At 46.6% G+C, this 25,905-nt stretch overlaps 1 protein-coding gene across 2 annotated transcripts in view; it reads right to left on the bottom strand.

Moving 5' to 3' along the window:
• LOC138491964 (cytochrome P450 2J4-like) overlaps positions 1-25,905 on the bottom strand; it is a 971,726-nt gene that overhangs the window by 260,779 nt on the left and 685,042 nt on the right. For both annotated transcript variants that reach the window (XM_069618853.1, XM_069618852.1), the window contains one exon: positions 5,568-5,755. In XM_069618853.1, the coding sequence (XP_069474954.1) occupies positions 5,568-5,755 (188 nt within the window). The remainder of the gene's footprint in view (positions 1-5,567; positions 5,756-25,905) is intronic.

Genomic DNA, 25,905 nt, shown 5'->3' with positions numbered 1-25,905 from the left:
TAATCAGGAGGTTGAGAAAGTTCAGGGAAACCATGATCCTAATTGCCCCGAACTGGGCCAAGAGGACGTGGTACCCGGACCTTCTGGACATGTCCATCTGCCCTCCAGTACGTCTTCCGCAAAGAGAGGATCTTCTCTCGCAAGAGGAAGGTCGCGTTCTGTATCCAGAGGTCAAGACACTCAACCTTCACGCATGGTTTCTGAGAGGTTGAGATACAAGGATTGGGATCTTCCGGATGACGTAACAGAGATTTTGCTTTCGGCCAGAAGGCCAGAAACAAAATCCTTGCACCGGTGTCGTTGGAACAAGTTCAGTATCTGATGCAAAGATAGGATTGAGGACCCTTTTCAATGTGGCACCCCAAGGGTGCTTTCTTTCCTGTTACATCTAGCCAATCTGGGGCTCCAAATCGGAACAATCAAAGGATATCTTGCTGCGCTGTCCATTTTTAAGCACTCCTCGGAAGAGGTTTCTTAATTTAAAATTCCATTAATCATACAGTTCCTGAAAGGACTTACCAATGTATATCCACCAATACCATTTCATGTTCCCACTTGGGATTTAAACTTAGTCCTTAAATTCCTAACATGTACACCATTTGAGCTTCTGCACTCCTGTCCATTGATGCTTTTAACACTAAAAACTGTCCTTCTTGTGGCATTAACATCAGCCTGCAGGGTTAGTGAACTACAGGCTCTCTCATGTAAACCTCCATATACCATTTTTTACAAGGATAAGGTAGTTCTTAAGGTTAAACCATCTTTCTTACCGAAAGTAGTTTCCAACTTCCATTTGTCACAGAAAATTATTTTACCAACATTCCATCCTCCCCCTCATTTGGGAAAAGAAGAGGAGAGATTACATAGACTGGACCCCAAGAGGGCCCTAAGCTTTTACATTTCGAGAATGACAAAATGACCAACTCTTTGTGGGTTACACAGGTTGTAAATTGGGGTTAGCGGTGACAAGACAAACTATATCCCGCTGGATCATTCTAGCTATATTGGAATGCTACAGATTAGCAGGAAAAGACCCACTGGATGGGCTACACGTACACTCCACTAGGGGAATGGCTACTTCTGCGGCTTTGAAGAGGGGAGTCCCTGCAAAAGACATTTGCTCAGCTGCAACATGGGCATCAATGCATACCTTTATCAAGCATTATTGCTTAGATGCCTCCTCCTCCAATGAGGGGTTATTTGCCAGAGCGATACTTCACTCCATCCATGAAAACAAGTACTAGCACTCCCACTTCCAAATTGATCACTGCTATGGGAGTCTATCACAAGATGAGGAATACATGGGAGGATACAATCCATTCAAAGAACAAGTTACTTACCAACTGTAACGTTCTTTTGACTGGATGTTCCTCCCACCTCTTCCTCATCGACCCTCCCAGCCTACCCCCGCACGACAGTTTACATTTTCTTACAACTTCATCTCACGATGGGCCTATCAGTCACAGCATACGCCTGGATTTTCGACGAGTATTCCCTTGAAAAAACAGAACTGAAGCCAACGGGCGCGGCTCGAGCTACTTATACCAACAGTGACGTCGACACAGAGGAACGGAGCCCGTCGAGGGACAATCGATGCCACGACCTTGAGCACAGCCCCCTCTGCCGGAAAAAAAATTCCGAAGCAGCGAAGCTGACGATAACGAATTATCACAAGATGAGGAATACGTGGGAGGAACATCCACTCGAAAGAACGTTACAGTTGGTAAGTAACTTGTTCTTCTAGGTACTCTACAACGGTTAAAGAGACTGGATGTAAGATATGAGAATTTTTTGATTGGTCAAAATACTACCCAAGTCTCAAAAACTGTTAAGACACTTGGAGTTTTTTTTTATCCCCAATTGTCTTTCAATCACCAGACTAGTTATTTGAAATCCTCCTGCCATTTCTACATTCAGCTTCTCTGGCAAATACAGCCTTATTTGTCTAAAGAAAATCTTGCCCTAATTGCAGCATCAATTGTGAATTGCAAGCTGGATTATTGTAATAGTCTCTTTATTGGAACATTTCAGGCCAATCTTAAATCTCTGCAGGTGGTTCAGAACAGTGCTGTGCGTGCTGTGTTTGGCATCAAATGTAATATGCACGTCTCTGAGCCTGCACTGGCTGCCTGTTCAACAGCAGCTGCAGTATAAGGGCTTGTCTATTGTGTTTAAATGCCTGCGAGGCGACGCCCCATCTTACCTTACAGCTAGGATAAAAAAGAAGCCTATTGGACATATACTACGATCCAATTGTGACATCTCCTTGATTCAACCTTTGTCTTCATTGAAGACAATTGAGGGTGCTAGTTTCAATTCGTGGACTCCTGCCCTGTGGAATTCCATTCCTAGTTATCTGGCTCAGAGCAACTCACTAACTTCTTTTAAAAAACAGTTAAAAAGTTTCTTTTTGATGCAGGCCATGGTTAATTTTCCTGACTGCCTTAACAATCTTCCCCTACTCTGCCTCTTGTAACATTTATCAACACTTTGTGTAGGCTCTGTAGGTTGTCTCATCCTGGTCTACTGTGTGTATCTGTTTCTCGATTCTCTCTGTTCTGTTTGTTGTTGTTAGGGAAAATTCTCTCTTTAGGCTGAATTTCCTAACCTAGTGAGTCCCCCAGCAGCTTTGCTGGATTTCTGGAGTTTGTTTTTTTCCTCCTGCCAAGAGTGAGACTCTTTTTCTCCCACTCTTGGACATGATTTATGGTGTTCCTTTGACTGTTAATGTGTTTTATGGACTATGGGGTCCTTTACTCCATAGGGTCTCATGTGTTTTTATTATGTGTGTTACACAGCACCCTCCGTGCAGTAACACAGGGGTGTCATAGTGACCCCCACCATAGACTCCATACCCTGGGACTGACTACTGTCTCCCAGGACATGTAAAGTCACCATTGGCTTTACTAGTGCCAAATTATTAACAGAAACCAGTACAAACCATCATATTGTGGACGTACTGGTCGGGGCAATTCGATTGCCCTGGGGTCTGTTAGTCGAGGGGGCACGTCTCCGTCCCCCCTGATCGAGTTTTGGCTGGTGGCAGTGGAAACTACTTTTTATATTCGACTGCGAATATTTTCCTATGGGATTTTCCCATTGTTCGAGGCTACCAACTTTAATTATTTAATTGTCATAGCCTCAAACATACCGCCGGTTTATTTATTTAATATTAATTCGCCGGTTGGTATTTTTTGCCAGGACTCGATTCTAAAATGGTGTTTGTGTTCTCTTCTGTGACTCCAACCCAAGTCGAGCCCTTTGTTCCACTTTTTTGGCGGGCTTCTCCACAGAAGCCTCCAAAAGTGGTGCCACTCTGTCTGGGTACCACTGAGGGTGTGGGAGGGGGTTTAGGCACCCTGGACTGAGTTACCTTGGTAACTCAAGTCACACTCTTGTGTGATTGGCCCAAGTAGTGAGCCGGCCGGCTCACCACTTAGCATGTTTGATTGACAGCTAGGCTGAGTGAATGGGGGTATGCTGCATAAAAGCAGGGCTTTGGGGACAGGAACTTCAGAAGTCGCCACAGGACCTAAGAATCCGACGAGGGAGAAGCTGAGCCGACCTACCACGACGACACCACCGGTGGAGCCCTGCGGAACCGACTCACCACTTCCCGACGACAGAGAAGATCTCCCGGCTGGAGAGGCTTCTTCCCCTGACTGGTGGGCACAACCAGTTTTTACCTTCCTTCTTTGCACCTCAGACCGGTTTGTGGTCGAACTACCCGTGCCAAGCACCCCGGCGGCCGGATAGCCACTCACCACTGAACCGCGAATCAAAGGACCGCTCCTTGTACCTGAGAAACTCTGCAGTTGGTTTCTTCCCTGGCAGTGCAACAGACTCCTGTCTTCCTCCACGACGAGATCCTCTCTTCCCCCGGACGAAGCACTGACTTGCATCCGCTGCCAGGACCAACTGCCCCCGCTGGAGTGTTCTCACCACTTTAAGGTACCGTGTCCGCCAGGCCTCCCTTTCTAAAGATTGCTACAAGGTAATAATAACTCCTTAACCTTCTGGACTGGGCTGGCCACCTTGACCCTCTAACTGGTCTCTTTCTTTGGTTCAACTCCTTTTTGAACCATTACAAGACTTTTGTGCACTCCCGTTTAAAAACAAACTATTAGAGTGCCATCTACGTTAAGCTCTCACCGCTGTCTGAAAATAAGTGGGGCTTTACTTAAGACTTGTCTAATATTCTTTTAAGGGAGTGTATATCTTTTAGTGACCGTGTTTTTTGAATTGCTTACTATTGGTGCCTGTGTGTTTTTCTAGATGTGGTTTTTAAATAAATAATTATATCTCTTTTACACCAAGCCCTGGTCAGTGTTTACTTGTTCTATTGTGTTCTCTTGACCTATTGTGAATACTCTGTATACTGCCTAACTCTTCTTGAGGGAAGTCTGACTGCTCAGCCACAGCTACCAAGTGAATCTGTGTGGTAGAGACTGCTACCAAGTGGGGTTACTGCCAAACACCTGTAGTCTTAATTCTTTTGCAGTGGTCCCAGAGGGAACTGCACAGGTTTCTGCCTAACAGTTGTTTATGTTTTTCTTTTTTCTCCTCTTTTGTGTGCGCCCTGAGGCCTTTGGGTTAGTGGCGCAATAGAAGAGTCCAGATAGATAGATAGATGTTTTCTTATTTCCTGCATGCAGGACTCAAGTCGAGGGTACACGGGAGTGGGCCCAGTCCAACCACTTTTTTTCAGAGGGTTGACTCAGTCCTCCCCCCGCCCCCCAGCTAAAATGAGAAACATTGAATGTTCTTTTTGAATGTATGAATTAAAGCCAACCGCAGTCGTCAAGCTTGCAGGCCGGACACTTCACCACTCCACTATATAACCTGATGAAAAATAAACAACTAAGGGTAAAATGTCCCATTTCGGTACTGCAAGTCCCAAGGAAAACATTTGTATTGGTTCTTGAAGTTTAAAGCATGCACATCTTTTAACGTTTTCAAAAACCTATTAGAAAAAAATATCCCCTCTTGGTTTTGTGTGTGTTTATTTTATGAAAGGTAAATGCCATTCGTCCTGTGAAATTTGGGTGGTTATACAAAGCCAATTTAATGAAATGTGCATATTTCACATTGATATGCTAATTTCTGACTATGTCGCATCCCATTGTTTTTGGTGATGAGCCCCCCCACTTTTAGGTCTTGACCCCTGCCTATGTGACATCCTTTAATGACGCACATCGTGCATTCTTTATAATATGAGTGTCAGAATCAGAAGCCAATGCATTTCGGATTTCGCATCCATCACCCTGGCTAGCTCTGTCTGCTGAGGCACGTATATCACTGGTGGCTGTATGTGGCAGATGGTAAACTCTGAAGTATATGCTGCCATGGCTGATAATGCTACAATGACTGTGCCATGGCAGAAGGTAAGCTATATTGACTATGCCAGTGTTCCTCATAATGCTGAGGTGCCTGCCCTGTGGCAGATAGTATAGACAGCAGTATGATGAATCCTAGAGAGTGTTCTTCAGACGCAAGTTTACCATAAAGGTGTTGCATGCCTGGTCAGGAAGAAAGCACTGCAATGAGTGAGGCTAGTATATCTGTACCTTCTTAATGTTGAATCCCTGAAGCGAAGTCTCCTTCACCGTCTGCCGAAAGGCACCCACTGATTGCATGTTACTGTAGCGCTGGACCTCATGGATCACAGCATTGGTGTACGGAAGCCTCTTCCGATCCTCGTACTGGATAATCTGGGAATCACCCAGAACAGCGTCCAACTCCTTCTGAACTTTCTCTGTGGAGAAAATGTGCATTATTCGCTGTGCAAGTGACTGTTACCCATTATAACGACTCCTATAGTTTGCCAAATCAGGCAAAAAAACTGAATTAAAATACACATGAAGTTATTCATTAAGTGACCACAGACCAAGAGCACAATTCGGGTTTTCTACTCTGATCCTTTTTTGCAAGTGATGCACACCCTGGCATTTTCTTAACGTCAACTGAAAATGTCTTTTAGACTATGTTTACATGTGAGGTGTTGGGTACATAGAAAGGGCAGAAAACAATCTTTGGCAAACCAACAGGTTGAGTTTTCTGTAGGCATGGGATAGACAATCACGCGAGTGTATTCAAACACTATAATTCATTATTTTTGATTCATTAATAATCCATATGAATTATTTTTGTAAGGAACAGTCATCAAAACTCGCTTAATTCAGGTGGTTAAACCAGATGTGTGAAAGAATAGGGCGAGTGCTGTGCCTACACAATATACTGTTAAGTGCCCGGAAATTGAACCAAAAATAAAACCATCAAACAAAACAACCGACAATAAAACAACAGTTAAAAAAACATCAAAACGCAAATCATGTTGATTTTTAAATGAAACACTACATCAGCCATATGTCAACATGCATGTTTGAACACTTTCTGATTATTTTTAGGGTCTTCATCAGGACGAACTATCCCCCCTGAGTCTGTTAACAGCAATTTCTAACAGACTAGCGTGTTACCAGTGCTACTCTTTCATCTAATATGTTGCATAATTTAAAATATATGCCGTTTTGCAGAACCTGTTTAAAGTGCATGTGCCAAAATAGTAATCTTCGTGCCAGATTTTATAAGGCTTAATGATATGCTTCAATATATATCTTAATGCTGTGAAGGCATCATGAAGCAAGACACAGACAACAGATTCAAAGTTTAAACAAACTTAATTTATTTAAGTTTAATGTCGGGATGGATGAAGGCCTAATTTGCCCTGAGCGAAGGTGGGATTTCCCTACCTAAAGAAACTTAGGACAGTATGAGTCAAAGAGTTCAACTTAAAAGTCTATCTGTGTCTGAAACCTATGCTTTCCCTCACTACTAAAGCTAAACAATGTGTAGGTATGTCAGCAATAAAAGAAATAGTGTTCCAAACAAAGTTCTGAGCTTCTTCCAGCTCCAAGCTTACTTTTCAGCACCCCTTTCCAGGTTCAAAACAGTTCCACAAAGTCTTAGAGTTCCCTTCCCCAAGTTCAAGACAGAAAGTTCACAGTTGAAAATTAATAGTTCTCAAAGGATTGGGGTCCTCCCCAACCCTCTTACTAAGGGATATTTCTCTGGTTCACCAATGGACGTTTGCTACAACACAAGTATTTCCACATTTCCATAGACTTGCTCCTTCTGGATTTTCACACTCTTGAGTCGTCCTTTCACTTGCTTTTCATGTACGACACTTAGTCTAGGTGCAGGTTAAAGACCAAACGGTCCACCCATTACAAGTCACGCAACCAATAACCCTTTACTGGCTGTGGCTCTTTATTATTGCTCCCATGCAGGGGTTCCCTCTGTCTAGACGCAGTTAACAGACCACCCAGTCCAACCATCAAAGGTCACGCAACCTTTACCCCTCTTCATCAGCTTTTGCCATAATTGTTCACTGCTTTCTCTTGACAGTGAAAAATACTTCTTGTATCAGAATTATCCTCTTTCAACAATTTATCTTGGATAGATTGATCACCATTCACTTGGTTATTCTCTGGCCCTTGCCAATACAGGTTTTCATTCAATCTCCATTTCCTTGACCACTTGGATTTTGTCAGTACTTGTGCGGAGCTAGTCGCAGCCGTAGGAGTAGTCTTTGCAGTCCTTGTCAGGCCTGCAGGACTAGCAGACGTGCCTCCTCCCACGACCAACCCCTCAGTGAATCTGCAAGCAGAAGGTGATGGCAAGAAACTGTGCCTCCGGAGCTCAAAGGCCCCAACGGGAATGAAAGACTCGCCGGCGGGCCAGACCGCAAGCAGAAGCCGCCTGCAGTCGGCACCCCCGAAGTTCAGCGGGCATCCACATCCACAAAGTGAAGAAGCACCGCCCTCATCATTGCCGCATACACAAACACACACAAGGTGCAGCTAAATGGAAGATCTGAACAGATGATCTGCACTCCAGAAGAAACCCAGTCCAAAGACCCACGACACGCCGACAAAAGCTTCTTTACAAATGACAGACTGCCAAATCATGCCGCAGGCATACCCCCGACACCGGCAGCCGGAGGGCTGCTGGTGGGGTGGACTGCCCTGGCTGAACGAGCAGACACCACTACAAGGACTGTGGAAGCAAGCAGCCCAGCAAGGACCAAAAATCCTGCAATGGAACTCCCGCCTGCTGAAAACTCAAACAACGTGAGCCCTGAGCAACAAGACGGCGTTTCACTTACCAGCGCTATGCCCCGCGGTGCCCAGGACCAAGTTCCTCTGCCCCTCCACGCCGAGCTACAAGCCACAAGGCCAACTCGCGGCTGAGGTTCCACCCTGGAGGGCGGGGCAAGCGGGAGCGAAGCTGGCTTCAGAGCTCCCAGGAATGGCTGTGTCTGCACATCAGACTCGCCGATAGCATATGATCTACTGCAGGCAGATGGTGCCGTAGAGAGAAGCATGGCAGTAACAAAAAATCAAGCCACGAAGGCTAATGTTGTTCTACCACACTCTTTGCCAAAAATAGGCCATCAAACTGGGGATTTCAGCAACTCTGAGGAGCGGCCACAAAGCGAACACTCGCCCTCAGAAAAATCGCGCACACATCCCCAAATGCCCAGCATAAAAAACTCAGCCAACCGGCGGGCAATAAAGTACAGAAAACCACAAATATCAACGTTAAAGAAAACCTTCTCAAAAACAGGGCAGCGTAATTTCGTGAAAGACTTTTTTAAAAATCACAGGAAGAAGAACCATGACCATCTAGATGAACTCTCCGACGCCGAGATTTTAGAGGCCATCAAGGAGCCCCCACCAGCCATAAAAATCCAGAAAACCGGTGCCTCCTTAGAGCTTGCATCAGCTCTAACGCAACTGCCCTCCAGCAAGCCGACGGAACCAGCTGCGGTCCAAGGCAGTCTGGAATTCAAGGAAAAATCCTCAGATAAAACTATAAACTCACTCTGTCTGAACATAGAGGAGAGCCCAAAATCTGAAGCAAAGCTCTCACAAGACCAGTCACTTGATAACCTGAAGAGAACCCCAGGATAGCTCAAGAGCAAACCACTCAAGAGCCGCCATCAAGAGAACCACACTCTCCCAAAAAGAAAGCCGAACGAAAGCTGGACTCAAACAAAGGGCCTTCACGTCCAGCTACGAGCAGAAACGAACCCCAACCAATGCAAGAGGATCTACAAAAGCCCGGAGACAACACAAGCCCCCAGAGCCAAGTGAGGGCAAGAGACCTCGGCGACAACTCAATGCCATCCTCGCAGGAACACCAGAAACTCCACAAAACATCAGTCACCAATATGTTCCTGAATACCTCACAGAGGCGCCAGAGTCATTGCGACCACTGGCCTCCAATTCAAAAGGAGACGCCGACAAAAAACTCGACATGACAACGATCATGTCAGCGATCACCATCGCGTTGGCCCCTTTCTGTAAACTATATGAGGCAATAAACGACAACTTGAAAGATCATTCCACGATGGCAGCAATGATGCACACTAAACTTATATACCTAGAAGGGTATATACCAGCGATGGAACAAAAAACAATTGCGCTCAGCAAAGACACAAACACCAGAATAACCACTGAAAACGACCCAGAGGGTCCAGCAAAAATCACGAATTCCAGCAATCAAAAAGGACAACTAAAAACAGGATTGCACAATTCTCAAAGCACTCAAACCGAGCAGGAAAAGCCTAAGTCGGCATTAAGGAAGGACTTGAACTGGGAAAACTTCAGTATATTCAATTTCCAACAGAGTAACAACCATGGTGGAGGTCCCAGATTACCTGAGGTCTTCTTCTACAAAGAAAGTCCACCAAGAAAAGGCATCACAAAGGCAAATGCGCAGAAAGGGGAATCCGCCCTCCCGCGAAGAAACGCAGGGGCAGAAATCTCTTCAGGCCTATCTGGAAAGGAACAAAGTGCCCAAAAATCCACAACTCCAAAAAAGCAGGTTCTCCTGAAACTTCACGATCTGGCAGGTAACCAAATGCGGTCGCTGACAGTAACCAGCACTGCAACGACACCCAGAAAAGTCAAGGAACTTGCAAAGAGGAAAGAAACGTTGCAAACCAGAGACGATCAAAAAAGGCTTACAACGGAGGAACGAAAACGACAACTCAGCACGAAATCCCCCAGAACTGCAGACGAATTTCTGGCAGACAGGTCCACCATGAACAACTCGCAGCATTTATACAGCGACTCCGAAGAAGGGAACGACAGGACTCAGCACGATAAAACAACATATAAAGAATCACAAATTTTCTGGAGAAAACAGAAAATCAGAATAAAATATTCAGCCCAGAGAGACAATTGAAACCCCAGGACGACTTCACGAAGAACCCCAGAAAACAGTTGGAGAAAGAACAACAGAAACAACCGAGCCTTTCCAGCAGGAACTCTTGAACGTTGCGAACGTAGAGCAAAAGAAGCAAACAAAAAGCGTGACAATCAAAGCGACAAATTTACACTGAAAATCTCCAACAGAGACCACTCACAAACTGAGAGAGGCCCCCAAGAACTAGATCCGAGGACTTACAAATCAACGGATCGAGACAGGCGACATAAATCGGTCAATAGCAGGCACACTTCGGCAATTTTAACCCTGAAATTAGAACAATCCTCTCAAAACCACGCAAAGATTGTGCTCAACAGAAGAACCGTGAGGAACATTTTCAGTAGAATCACCACTTTGAAAAGTCTGAGATCAGAGGACTATGCGTGAGTCAAACCATATCACAGAGGGACGATTGTGAAGGCCTACATCCACATAAAGTCTGCTGCTCCCCCCTCTTCCACCAAAACAGCATTGGAGGAGCTGTCACACTGCGGCTTTCATCTGTCAATATTGGCAAACGCCAACCACACACCGAGCGCTTGGGACTACAGGCTTGAGCACACATCCAAAAAAAGCCACTATACGTCCAAAACAGAAGACCTGTACAACACCAATAGAATGCCTAGACACAGACTTAAGCACTTAGATTCAAAGACAAATGAAAACAGAAATTCGACCTTTTCAACATCGAATGAATCCAAGGGGGACAGAAAGACAGGGAATTTATCACAGAGGGCTCCAACAACGCCCCTGCAAATAAACCAGAGTCTCCAAAACGAGGCCTGCAAGAAAATAGCCGACTGTTCCACAGCAAAATCCCGAAATCCTCCACGCACCACTGCGGTTAACTCACAAAAACCGGCCGAAAAAACAATCCTTCCTTCGCCAATGAAACAACTGTGGGCATGGTTGCCAAAAACATTATCGTCCTACACCAAGAAATAGCAACTCGCCACCCATGGCAATGATGGGCAAGTGAAGGGGATGCTAGAAGATCTCACCCAGTCACCTTCCAGATTGCATATGGGTTCGTGGAACACGCGGGGACATTAACACTTGAGGAAAAAGGGCAACGTCAATATGAGAACTTCGACATCTTGGCTCTTCAAGAAACGTGGCTAATAGAAAAACCTCATCTCGATGGCTTTTGCATCGAAATCTCGCCAGCAAAAAAAAACGCCCTACCCCGTCCTTCAGCCGGAATTCTACTGGCGGTTCGCTCGGGAAGCAGAATCAGCATCCAAAGGACATTGGTCCTCACTACAACTCTGGCGGTAGCCATTCCCTTATTAAGGTCACGGCTGCCGCCGGAGTTGTTTTTTTTCAGGCACCCGCAAATGGGCAATAACCGGGTCATGCCGAGTTTGGCGGACCCGGTAATTGCCCATTTGCAGGTACCATTATGGCCGGCCTCCCCACCCCCATTCTGCCCTAAAGGGCAGAATGGGGGTCGGGAGCATGGTTGCACCGGCACCGTTAATAACGGTGCTGGTGCAATCATGAGTTCTGCTCGTGGGTGCCGGTATGCACGCCTGGTTAGACCAGGTGTGCAGTCCGGCACCTGCGAGCAGAACTCGTGGTGTGGTGGAGAGGTAACAACGACGCCAGTAGCACTACCAGCGCCATTATTGCCTTTCCGCCACACTCATAATGAGGCCCATTGTCGGCATCCTTAAACCATCTGGCAGTGCTGACAAACTGGACTGTCCTCGATATGAAAACAAACCTTGCAAAAGAGTTACCGGTAGCAATTATCAACGTCTACTGGAACCCTCAAACTATATCGGACGAACTATTCTTAAATAGCATCGAGAAAGTACTTGACGACCTATACGCAGAAACAGAAGTGGTACACATAATAATCTGCGGAGATCTGAATGCCAGATGCCCTCTATCCCCAGAGGGCAGAAGCAAGACAAAACGCCCGCCGAACAAAGAGGAGCTCGATGGTTAGAGCTGATGGAGTCATGGGGCTGCTACAACTTTGCCCAGGCTTTCCCCAACTCAGAGCGGTGGCCAATGTGGGAAAGAGACACTTCAAGCGCAACAATTGATTACATCTTTGCGTCAGACAACATGCTGGAGCTGGCCACGTCTTTTGAAATCATCAAGACTGATGCAAGTGACCACAAGTTGCTAAAAGCCACTTGGGCCATTCCGAGTCGTGTGATCGAGACTTGTGAAACACAAACTGAGTGCAACACCTAAGGAAATTGCCTCAAGCTCACAGCGACCAAAATAAAAGACCTAACCCTCAACTACCAAAGGCAACTGGTTGGCAACATAGCTAACACCCCAATAGAACCAGATTACCAACCACTACTAAGCCCGTACAAGACAGGGACAGGAAAAAAAACAGTACTGAGAGAATTAAGTTTGCACCAATATGACAAGCAGTTGGTTGCAAAAAGAGCCCTCCTAAGATGCCTAAAAAGAAAAGCAAAAAACACAAACTCATAATCGGCACTAACTGAGCATAAAAAAGAAGCAAAGTCCTACAATGCATGGCTGAGAAACCACTGGATCTCCCTCTACCAAAGAGATTCCGAAGCGATGTTGAAAAAATTGGGGAGCAAAAACGCTGGAGATTTTTGGACCTTAATCAAAACATCGGGAGCGCACACAGAACCATCTCAGTCGAATTGCGTGAGCGAAGCAAGCTGGATAGCCCATTTTACGGCCCTCTTCAGCGGCTCAGCCGAGGTTGGGACTGACGACATCCTCAAGAGCAAAGAAGAGGATATTCAATCAATCATTCGCAAATTAAAAACTTTGTGGGCCAGGTGTCTGGACGGAGTGACTAACATTGACCTCAAAAACTTTCCAGAAGAGTGGGCTCCATTTAATGGCATGGTCTTTGAAAAATGCGCCACTGCAAGAGCACTCCCAAGATCATGGACCTCATCCGTGGTGGTCCCAATTTTCAAAAAGGGTGACAGGGCAGACCCGCTTAACTATAGACCAATCACTCTACTCGACACCATTGGAAAAGAGTTTGGTATGCTTTTACTGCGGGAATTCCAAGCATGGGCCAAGTCTGCCCCCCTCAGACTCCTTCCAAGCCGGCTTTTGGAAATATTCAGGGACTATCGTCAACATTATGATCCTGAGCATTCTGAAAAGTAAAGCACATGAGGAGACTAGAAAGATGTACCTAGCGTTCATAGACCTCACCCAGGCTTTTGACAAGGTCAATAGACCACTGCTATGGGCCAAACTTTCGTCAGGAAACTGTCCAGAAAAGATCCTGGAGCCCATAAAAGCCCTCTACTCAGGATCCTCAATGCGGGTGAAGTTGAACAGAAACGGCACTCTATCAGATGAAATTCCGATAAAAAGAGGAGTGAAGCAGGGCTGCCCCCTGGCCCCGGCACTGTTCACAGCTTTCATAGGAGACTAGAAAGACTCCACTGAAGCTGTGAAAGCATTTCCACTGAAAATTGGGGGGACTTTAGTCCCCAGAATTCTCTAGACGGATGACATCACCCTGTTGGACCAAACACTGATTGGTCTCAAACGTCAACTAGCCAACCTATCACATTACATTGAAAGAAACAAGCTGCAAATCAACAAATAAACAACTAAGATATAACCATGGAGAGAAAGAAGAAACGTGCAATCTCTACATCTTGGCAAATAGAAAACACAAAAATAGAAACAGTCTCCGAATTCAAATACCTGGGGGTCATGCTGGACAATACTAGATTAGAAGTGAGCATGCAAAGATTCATCTGGACCAAAGCTCGAAATTACAACACAAGCCTGTATGTTGGACAACAAATTTGGACGATTTTCCTTGATGCCTGTACTCAAGTACTACAAAGCGAAATTCGTCCCGTGCTTGATCTACGGTGCCTAGGGAATGCCAATGATACCAGAGGCAGTCTGGCAAAAGATCAAAGGTTTCTTCTGGAGATCAATGTTGTCTTTACCTAAATCAACTTCACTACCAGCAATCAGGAGAGAGCTAGGGCTCACCTCTCTAAAAGCAATAGTGGAAAACAGCAGCATGTCACTGTACGGGAAAATCCTGCTACCAGAATCATCACCCCTGTACAATTTGATATGCACAAAAATCAACACAGGTGGATCCAAAATGATGTTAACATGGGCAGCCAAAAAAAGAGAACAACTGAACTCAATTGCTTGTACACAGGATGATTTACTCCAAAATCCTCTCAGGATAAAAAAAATAAAATAGAGGAACTGGATTGGATAGGCACCCTAGAGATGGCAGAAAAGAACAAACTTCTAAGCCACCTGCCAGCACTTCAGAGGAAATTAAATGATTTAGCGGAAACCTACAAAACATTCCCCAGCAGACCACTGAGACAGATCTTCCTAAGAGCAAGACTACATTTTTTACCAACAAATGAAATCCTTCACATCAGAGGCATCGCAAACACAAACACCTGCAGGTTATGCAAAGAGGCAGAGGAAGTCGAATCAGTTCACCACTTATTGACGACGTGTCCGGCGCTACAAAAAATCAGACAAATCTATCTGTCAACCGTCCTGGAGCACTTTTCAGTACGCGAGGAAGAGACATGGTGGACACGCCTAATAAGTGGGCAAAAAACTTCATGGACAATCGCTTCAGCAAAAATTCTACAAACTGCCTTAGCGCAAATAGAAACAGAAGGACTGTAGGAAACTGAAAATCAAATTTCAAAACCACAGAGAAGAAGAGCGCAAAGTTAGAAGGCGTCTTTGTAAAACCAAATAGTTTTGGTAAACACAAAAAAAAAAAAAAAAATACTTGTTTCTTTTCTCAAACCCATCTTTGGATTTTACTTGCTTTGCCAATCAACTTGCTATGTGGTATTTGCCACTTGCACCACGTTACTTTTGTTTCATTCCAAACATTCTCATAATTTGCTTCATCTCTTTGCAGCATTCGGAAATGCTCATTTCAATCATACGTTCATGTTGCTTTAATTCTGTATGGTATTCAATAATTCTTTCAGTTTGTTCGGTATTCACAAGGTTATCTGTTTCACCCTTAAAACTACCTTTACTTCTTTTCAAGATAATAAGTATTGCTTCAGCATTCAAATGTACTTAATTTGCTTTTCACAATGTTCGGCTCACCAGCTTCAATCCAGTCGGCTGCACGTTCCAGCCAACTATGCGACCCCTTCTACCGGAAAAGCCAGCATTTCTATATCCGTCGGGCTTACTAAGTTGCCACAGTTGGTGGTCACTTAGTCCAATTACCTCACCATAATTAAAGAGACATGCCTGATCTTTACAATACTCTGCAGGCCTCTTCCTCATCTATGTACTAGAGTGGTGAAATTACCTACAAGTGTTCATCACTCTGTGTTGCCTCTTCCTCGTCCTATTACCATAGTGTGTTGAATGATGGAAAATGTGGGGAAAGGTGTTACAATAGCCCATAAAGGCTGGGGGAGGGTTAGGCTGGTCCTCAATATGGAAAAGGGGATACCATGTATCCTTATTAACCCTCCTCTCTTTTACCTTCCTTCTGTGGTTTCTGGTTTTATAATACTTCCTGACGTTACCCTGGCCAGAGGAAAAGGGGTAACAACACCCCATAAGGATGCCTGGGATTTCGGGTTCATTATGGAATGGGAAGGGAGGAATACCCTGGGATTTCGGGTTCATTATGGAATGGGAAGGGAGGAATACCGCATCTCTCCAAGGATGTCCTCTCCCCAATCGCCAAGGACCCTCCACCCAGGCTATCCTCCCTTGCTTTTCCACCCCCAGGGTTAGGATTCAAGAGCGATGGCCTTTCCCTGGTCAACTGAGAAGAGAACCCATGGGGAGTAGATGTGATGACGCCCTCAGGTTTCTCATATACCCTTCCCCTATAAACATAGCCTCCCGCACAAGGGACAGATGTTAGTAGCTTCTCAGGGAATTAACTAGTTTGTGATCTCTCCTGGACTGCTGTCCAATCCCATACCAAGTTGTTTGGTTAAAACACATCTGCTTGCCAAGTGTTAGTAGCTGAAAAAGAGGGTTGGTGGGAGTTGGTTTCCTTCAATAATTATGAAAAATCAGGGAAATCGGTACCGATAATGGTTTCCTCTGGTAGTCCCCAGATAATGGCCGAAGGAAAGTTGATAGTTTTTCCCTTTATTTCAATAGGCACCCTTGTTTTGGGGTAAATTTCTTGGTCCCCATGAACACATATTTTTATATGGAACTTTCGGGTGGTACTAAGTCAGCCCTGACCGTGGTCTGCTTACCACCAGAATCCACTGACTGGTTGATTCATAGGTAGATTTTAGAGGATGCCCCACAGAACAAATTACTTTGAACCTCCATCCTATCATCATATTACAGAGGTTCCCATTCATCCCCCAGCATACACCCGATCTCCATGGGTTCCTCTTTTCTATTCTGTGGGCAATTCCTAGCCAGATGTCTGGGTTCTTTACAGGAAAAACAGGTCATCATTATGGGTTTCACTGGTTTACTATCTTCCCTTTTCATTTCCTCCCTGGGTTCGGGTTCTGGTCTTTTTTCTAGCTTGGCCTTTTCCACGCTATGTGGCTCTCGGAACCGATATGGGTATTCAACCTTCTCTTTAGGAGGAAAACTCAGATTAGGAGGTCCTTTGTTGTCTCTTCTTTCCTCGGGTCGATGTAAGGAATTAAAATATTTATTTTCTTCAGAGAAATTTTGGGCGGTCTCAATGGCTAGTGAAAGGGTAGGTTTATTGAATTACAAAACTGCCCATTGGAGTGAGGGAGGTAAAGAATTAATAAACTATTCTAAGCTTAAAGCTTCTAATACCTCAGGCAATGTTATTCTACCTAACCATAGTGACAGTGTTTTTAACCCGCTCGCCTAGTACAATTGGTGTTTCTCCGGGAACTAACTTCAAACTCCTAAACTTTTGGTGGTAGAAGTTGCTAGTTTGACCTACCCGTTGCAGGACCCCTTCTTTAATGTCAGGAAAAGAGGCGGTTCCTGGGAGGCTTAACAGTTGGTATGACGTCTGTAACTCTCCTTTCAAGAGGGGCCACAGATAACATACTTTTAGCTCGTCACCCCACTGGAATTGGTGTGCTAGCCTCTCGAAATTCAGGAAATATTTTCCAAGATCGATCTTCTCCCTCTTTGTAGGGCTGCAGGACTCTGTGTGGAATACTGTGTTTTTCTTGGGCAATCAGTCGTTCTAATCCCATTGCAGTTGCTGTTCAGCTTCTATCTGATGGGTGGCTAGCCAAGATAATAGTTCTCTAACAATGCCATTGTGTCTGGGGAGGATAATTTGTCAATTGAGTCCTCCTCAGATTTGGACATAGAAAACAATTCAGGTTCTTCGGTGGTGTCAAATCTTAACTCAATTTCCCCTAAACTAATGGAAGTTGGGTCCTTTTTTATTATCTCTACAGGAGAGGAAGGAAAAGAGATGGAGGAGTTCCCCTGTTCTAAGCTTCTGGGACCTAAGGCTCCAGGTTGAATAAAGGTTTGGGATTCTCTGACTAACAGCAGAACTTTATCCCCAGGCTTCAAGTGATAGGTAGCCAGGTGAAGGGTATCAAGGAGGACCTGGGACCTATAGAATAAGTCTTGACATGTATTTGCCTTTTAAGTGTTGACACCTGATCCTGAACCTTTACAATAGTGCCCTTCCCCAATATTTTTTTTTTATAAACATATTTTATTGGTGATTTAAACACATTCATACAAGATATCAACAGTTTCCCCCCTCCCTCCTTACGCCCCCCCACCCTGGGTTGATTCCTTAATCTGTTCATGTTTGTCACGCCATGCATCACCTCCAGTGGTATGTCGCCTGTAATGTTCAAGATAGGGCCTCAGCGCTCCCGCCATCGCCCACCAATAGTTCTCAGATTTCACGTTCTTCCCACTTTCCCCAGATCTTCGTAGCTTTTGCACGGCACCCCTGTGCCGTGTATATTCTATGTTCTTTTGTCGCGCAGATGTCCATTTCGTTGGCCCATTGGTCGACTGTTGGGCATTCCTGTGCACCCCATTTCTGTGCTATGTCCCGCTTTATCAAGCCCATTGCTGTATAGAGAAAAATACCCTCCCATTTGTTCGAGGCGCTTTCATCCGGAGCACCCAGTAGCATTATTGCGGGTTCTAGTGTTATTGTGCGGCCCAGCGTTCTTGTAAGTATTTTTGAGCATTGTGTCCAGAAGTTTCTGATCTTGGGGCAGTCCCAGAGGAGATGAAAAAAAGTGCCCTCCTCCCCCCGGCATCTCAGGCAATTGGGGTCTGCTGCCCTCCCCCAACCGAAAAGGGCCACGCAGGGGTAGTATACCCTGTGAAGTATTTTGAGCTGTACCAATCTTATTCTGGAGTCTATTGCGATTTTGCGAGGGTGCATGAGGACCTGAATCCAGTCCTCAGGGTCAATATCCCCAATTTCCCGCTCCCATCTGGTTTTGAGGTTGGCCAGTTCCGGAGTAGCGAATGCATTGATGGCCTTATACAGTATAGTCGTTACCTTGGTGAGGATATGCTGTGGCAGTAGGTTACGTTCCAGGGGTGTATAATCTGGTGCGTCGGCAAGTTCTTGCCTGTAACCCCAGAGAGCGTGTGTTAGTTGTGTGTAGTGATATTGTTCTGCCGCCGGGATTCCAAATTTTTGTTGAAGTGTTTCAAACGGAAGGATGGCGCCATCCGTGATAACATCTCCCACTGTTGTTATCCCGGCCCTCACCCATCGGGTCCATGTGGTCAGTTTTTTAACCTCCGTCATCATATGATTGCCCCATAGTGGTTGTGCCGTGGTGATCCTGTTCTCCCAGCCTATGTGACTATGGGCCTGCCTCCAGACAGTCGTGATATGGGATGAAGTGGTTTGTGCGGGGGGTCTGGGTAGGCTTTGGTATAGTGTTCGGATTGGCGGGGTATCCTGGGTTATAGGTAATTCCGCTCTGATATGTGGGAGTTATGGGTCCCTATGCAGGAGGTTATTCACTATATTTAACTGACTGGCCCAGTAGTAGGATCTGAGATGTGGGACTCCTATGCCCCCCTCCCAAACAGAGCGCTTCAGCGTGGCTAGTGCTATTCGGGGCTGCCCCCCCTTCCATATTAGTTTCCTTAAGAGGCCCTCTACCCGGGTGAACTCCGAATTTGTTATGGCTAGCGGGGCATTCTGCAGGACATAGAGGAAACGTGGAAGCGCCATCATCTTGAATAGGGCCGCTCTCCCCATGAGTGTTAGTGGCAGGAGCCTCCAGTGCTGTACGTCACCATCGAAACGGTCGATCAGCGGGTGTAAATTATGCACCACATAGTTTGATAGTGTCCCAGTGACCCATATGCCCAGGTAATGAAAACCCTCCCTCTCCACTCGACATGGGGTGTCCCGGGGAATTGCCAGATCATCACCTTTAATCGGAAAGAGGACTGATTGCCCCCAGTTTACCCTGAGGCCACTAAAATTCCCGTAGGACATCAGCATTCGGGCTATGATGGGGCATGCGTGGTCCGGGTTGCTCAAATACAACAGTAGGTCGTCTGCATAAAGGGAGAGTTTGTCCTCCCGTCCGTTCGGCCATTGGAATCCGGACCATGTAGTTACTTGTCGGAGCCATCGGGCTAGTGGCTCGATTGCCAGGGCGAAGAGAAGGGGGGACAGTGGGCAGCCCTGTCGAGTGCCTCGGCCCAGTGGGAAGGTTCTAGAGGTCCAACCGTTTACTCTAACTGCGGGCAAGGGGGCCTCGTATAGAAGTTGAACCCAACTGAGAAAGGTTTCGCCTATGCCCATACGTCTCATTATTGACCAGAGACTTGCCCATACCACCGAATCGAACGCTTTCTCAAAATCAATTGCAAGCAATGCGAGTGGTGTATTAAGGGTTGGGGCCCTTTCCAGGGGCAGGTGTAAACGTCGCAGGTTCATTCTGGTTGATCTTTGCGGCATGAAACCGCATTGATCCTGATGGACAAGTGCCGTTATGACCGTTTGGAGCCTATTTGCCAATACTTTGGCCAGGATTTTAGTTTCCCTATTAATTAGCGATATCGGTCTATACGATTTACATTGGTTGGGAGGTTTCCCTTGTTTGGGAAAGACCACGATATTGGCGGTTCGTAGGTCCGGGGGAAGGGTGCCCTGCGTCTTGGCGGCTAGGAACAGATCATGAAGGGGGCCGCCATCTTGTTGGTGCCTAACTTCTTCCAGATCTCGGCCGGGAAGCCATTTGGGCCTGGTGTTTTCCCCGATTGTAGTTGGGTCATGGCCTCCGCGATCTCGGCTTCGTCTATTTCCCTATCTAGGTGTGCTCTTTGGGGTTCCGACAACTGCAGGAGCGTGATCTCTTCCAGAAGGGATGAGTCCGTGGGGGCCGTTGGAGCGGCGTAGAGCGAGGCATAAAAGTTGGCAAATGCCTCAGCTATTTCTGGGTCTGTTTGCGCAGGTCTATCTGGGTTATCTCTAATTGATCCAACATGTCTCTGCCCTTCCTCCCGTCGCTCCAGCCATGCCAATAGTTTACCCGCTTTATCTTCCTGTTCATAAATTCTGGTTATGGACTCCCTGTGTGCCTGTATGGCATTATCCAGCGCTGTGTTATGCAGTGTAGCTCTAGCCTTTAACAGGGAGCGGTGTGTTTCTGGGGTAGCGTCGGCGATGTAGTTGGTTTCCCACTGTTCTACCTCAGCCTCTGCCTCAGTTACTTTCCTATGCTGTTCTCTCCTTTTGTTGCATATCCAGGCCGTCATCTCCCCTCTAAGTACCGCCTTGTGTGCTTCCCAAAGTGTCACTGGGTCCTCCACCGAGCCCGTGTTAATTTCGAAGAATTCGTCTGACTTTACAGTAATGTGCTCCATGAATTCAGGGAGGCCCAGGTAGTAGTTATTTAATCTCCATGTTTTGGGCGGTAGGGGACGCTCGGTGTGGAGCGTCACCTCGAGGGGAGAGAATTATCTGATAGGCCGCGGGGGAGGAGCTCTGCCGCCTTTACCCTATATGCTTCGGGGATTGGGAGGAAAAAATATAGGGATGCGTGTGCTCCCGAGTGGAAGGAGAATCCCCGGTCTGTTGGGTGTAGTTCTCTCCACACGTTGCTCAGACCGAGCGCCGATGCGAAGGTCGCCAGACCCGTGGGCTGGCGCGGGTTTCGGTTGCGGATATGTGTCCGGTCGAGTGTGTTACACATAACGTCATTAAAATCCCCTCCCAGGATCCACAGCTCCGTCTGTTGTTGCGCCATCAGGGCCGTCACCTTCGCCCAGGAGAGCCTCCCCCAATCCCGGTGGGGAATATATCGCTAGAATAGTCATTGTCTCCCCCCAGAGTGTACCTCGAATCATCACAAAACGGCCATTGGGGTCCTGCACCACAGCAGATAATTCAAAGGGGAGTTGTTTATGCAGGAGGATCAGGACCCCCCGGGAGCCCATAGTATACCCTGCGTGGTATGTCGCCCGATAGTTGTATCTGCGGAAAAACTGGCAGTTTGAGCCTGCTAAGTGGGTCTCAGTTAGAAGAGCTACATCAGGGGAGCGTCTGTTAAGAAACTGTAGGATCAGTCAGCGTTTTATACTTGAGCCCATGCCATTCACATTCCATGTGAGGAGCTTAAGAGACCTATGGCGTTCATTAGACATCGATGAGGCTTGTGTATCTTGATAGTTGGGGTCGCTATGTCGTTGTGTAGCTATTACTGTCTAGAGGTTTATGGTGTTGTGCTCTGCGGGCGCGTGGTGTATATGAACTTAGAAACATTGTGTTTGCATTTGGTGGGAGCGTGGGCGGCGAGCACTGCGTGTTTGGTGAATTCGCTATGGACGTGTGCCTGGTATGGGTCCCCGGAAAAAGATAAACATAATACAACTTCCCCTCCCCCCTCCCCATACTCCTCCCCAACATGAAGTATCTGTCGCCTGAACTCTACTGGCGCTTAAAACTATGTCACCAGGTTAATTTAACATGAATTGTTCACACTACCCCTCCGACTTACTATACCCGTATGGGTCTGGTGTCTCAGGTCTCAAGTCGGGGGCATGGCGGCCGCCGATAGCATGGTGTGTTACAGGTGACTGCTTGCTGTTCATTTGATCCGTTGCAGGGGGACGGGGGCGAACCGCCGTCAGTGATATTCCCGGAGGAGTGTTCCTTGCAGGTCGTTGCCGGGGGAAGTGACCGGGCATTGAGTACGCCATGAATCAGCCCGTTCACGTGTCCGGCCGCTGCACCTCTTTTTCCTTAAGCATTCGTTATTCATTGGGGTCTCCGTCTGGTTCGATTGGGACCTCTGGTCTGGGTTGCTGCGCAGGTCTTTCTCCCCGTGGTCGGGGTCTTAATCTACTTCTGCAATTTGGATTCGGTCCAGTTCAGTCCCCCCCCAATGTGAGTTTCTGCCCATCTCCAGGCCTCCTGCGGGTCAGTGAAATGGACAGTTTTGCCCTCATGCAGGATTTTCAGTTGGGCTGGGAACAGCAGTCCCTATTTCACGTTCATTGAGCATAGTTTCTTCTTTAGGTGTTCAAAGGATTGCCTGGCCCGTTGGACCTCACGGGTGTAGTCTGGAAAAAAGGCTATTTTCGCTCCGTTATATGTCATTGATCCTTTGGTACGGGCCATTTGTAGGATCGCGTCTCCGTCGCGGTAATTAAGCAATTTCGCGATGATTGTTCTCGGGGGAGCCCCGGGGATCGGGCGTCCCGTGGGCATGCGGTATGCACGCTCCACCGAGAAAAATTTTGAGAAGGTCTTTGGTGCAAAGAGATCCGCCAGCAATTCCTCCAGGAAGAGTTCCACGCTGGGTCCCTCTGCACGTTCCGGCAGTCCCAGGAAACGAATGTTGTTGCGGCAGGACCTTCCCTCTCCCTCGTCGACTCGAGCCTCCAGGGTTTTCAGTCGGTTCAACGTTTGCGCGAGTTGTTGGTGTACCCCGCTCAGGTCATCCTCCACTCTGGAGATTCGTTGTTCCGTTTCCCCGGTCCGGGATGAGAGTTTCTAGAGGTCGTGGCGGTGGAAGGAGACTTCGGTGGAGATGGTGTCCAGCCCTTCCCCAATATTGAATTACTATTCACATACAGGTGATGCCGTTTATATTAAGTGTATCCCACTACTGACACCATTTGAGAAAGCATCATGAAGCAAGACAAAGCCAACAGATGCAACGTTTAAACAAACTTACTTTATTTAACTTAAATGTCAGGATGAATGAAGGCCTAACTTGACCTAAGCTAAGGTGGGATTTCCCTATCCGAATAAACTAAGGACAGTCTGAGTCAAAGAGTTCAACTGAAAAGTCTGTCTGTGTCCAAAACATATGCTTGCCCTCACAACAAAAGCTAAACAAAACTCTCAGGGTTCCCTTCCCAAAGTTTATGACAGTTCCACAAAGTCTTGGCGTTCCCTTCCCCAAGTTGAAGACAGAAAGTTCACAGTTCAAACAGTTCTCAAAGGATTTGGGTCCTCCCCAACGCTCCTGGCAAGGGTGATTTCTCTGGTTCACCAATTCAAGTTTGCTACAACACAAGTCTTTTGACATTTCCATCAACTTGCTACTTTTGGATATTCACACACTTGATTCCTCCTTTCACTTGCTTTTCATAGAGGGCACTCGGTCTAGGCACAATTGACAGACCACACGGTCCTGCAACCGATAACCCTTTCTTGGCTGTGGCTCTGTATTACTGCTCCAATGCAGGGATTCAATTGGACTAGGCGCTTTTCCCTCTTGTCCACGACGACCAGAGTTCTTTGACGCCCCACCACTCCTGCTTGCACTGGACACAGAGGGTGCAAAAGACTTCCTGACCTTCTTTGAGTCTGCCTCGGCTCCGTTTTCTCTGGTTCTCGCCTGACACGGCTTCCCGCACTTGCGTCTCCCAATCCTGTCTCGCTGGATCGCTAGCTTCCAGCCGGCTCCACACTCCAGCCTGCTGTGCGACCCTTCCACCTGAAAAGCCTGCTTTTTTTATACCCATTTGGCTTACTAAGAACCAACCAACATCCTTGGAAATAGATCCATGTATTTGTGTAGTGTAGGAGAAACAAGCACAACAGAAAGTACCAGGACGAAGAAGAGCAAAGGAGACAGAGAGATTACTTAGTTTGTTAGTACTTGTACGAGTTGGCCCAGAGGATGCATGCAAATCAATCCATCAAGAACAACAATGAACTTTGACAACGCGCCAGGGTGGCACTGGCATCTTTGTATAAGAAGATAGTGACAGTACAATTTCACCTTTGGTACAAGCCTGTACTACACAGTTATAGTGGTAGCAGTAGCGGAGCAGCCAGACTTATCTCAAAAGTAAGTGAGCATTACAAATGGTTACACAAAGGACAGCAATTACTATGATTCAGGCAAACACTGACTCAAGGTTTCTAAGTAAAAGAATATATATTTATTTAGTCAACAGTTGTATAACATTTCACTATTCTAAGCAAGTTAAAAATCACAATCATAAATACACCACACCAAGTCCCTTAAATTCCAGACAAGTTAAGCTCACAAAATGAAGTGGGACCAAAATGGCACTCCAACAATTTAAAAGGGAGGGAAAGACAAAGTTATTAGAAATTAGGCAACACCAACAGGTAAGTAATCAGAGCAATTGAACAAGAGAGGCTACAAGGTTAAAATCAGGTAGAAAAGGCTTAGGGCCAGAGTCAATGGTTCAAAAGTCTTTTGCACAAGATAATAGGTTCAATGCAGTTTGCGGTAAAGTTCGTGGCACAGATTCCGTACGAGGTTGGTTGGTAGAAAAGTTAGTTCAAAGAGAAGCGATGGACAAGCCCTCGGATTGGAGAAAGATTTCAAACACTTTCACTGCGGCTGACCGAAACGGACAACCGGATTTGCACAGTAACTTAAAACGGACAGGGAGCTGTAGCTGAGGCGGACGTTCCTGGTGGTTCCTGCATGCTCACGGTTCCTGAAACGACTGTCGGACTAATCAGAAGTAGGAAGACTGGAGGGTCCTGCGCCACCCAGGGAAGAAACCAGCAGCAGAGCAAAACAAAGAATAAAAGGCGCGCTCCTTAATACCCAAGCAGGGTCCGACCTTCCTGGCTATCCGGCCCACTGTAGCTCTGTACAGCGAATTGGACCAGAGGAGGGGTCCTGGCTTGTAGTTTGGGCGAACTGGTTGGTCCCACCAGCTCAAGAGAAGAAGTTTCCTGGAGGATCTTCTCTGTTGTCAGATTCAGAGATGTGGACCTGCAGCAGGGCTTTACCGGGCGGTTCAGTCGTGGTAGGGGTCCTCTTTTTTCAGTTCTTCGTTGGTTCTTTCGTTCAAGTGGCGATTCTGTCTTTCCAGTCCCAAAGACCTGCTTTTTATGCAGTTTTCCCCCATTCATACAGTCTGGCTGTCAATCACACAGCAGGGTGGTTGGCCTGGCAAGGCCAGTCCCCTTAGCCAATCAGACAAGAGTTGTGACTTGGGTTACTAAAGCAACCCATGGCAAGGGATCGAAGATCCCTCCCTTACATCCTGCCCACCTAGACTATCAGGCGCCTTAAGGAGGGCTTCTGTGCAGAAGCTTGCGAAAAGACAGTGAACAAAGGAGTCTTCCCCGGTTTGGCACGCACAGTAAAACACGAGAAAGACTTTAACAAAAAGAAATGGCGAATAAACCCAGCCGGAACCAAAATAAAATGTATTTGGTCAAGCGGGTTTATGTTTGAGGCTAATATAATAGCCTGGAACAAT

The sequence above is a fragment of the Ambystoma mexicanum genome, chromosome 10, assembly GCF_040938575.1.
Source record: "Ambystoma mexicanum isolate Mex_15411 chromosome 10, UKY_AmexF1_1, whole genome shotgun sequence".
Lineage (NCBI taxonomy): Eukaryota > Metazoa > Chordata > Amphibia > Caudata > Ambystomatidae > Ambystoma > Ambystoma mexicanum.
This window is presented reverse-complemented; position numbering and strand designations above follow the sequence as displayed.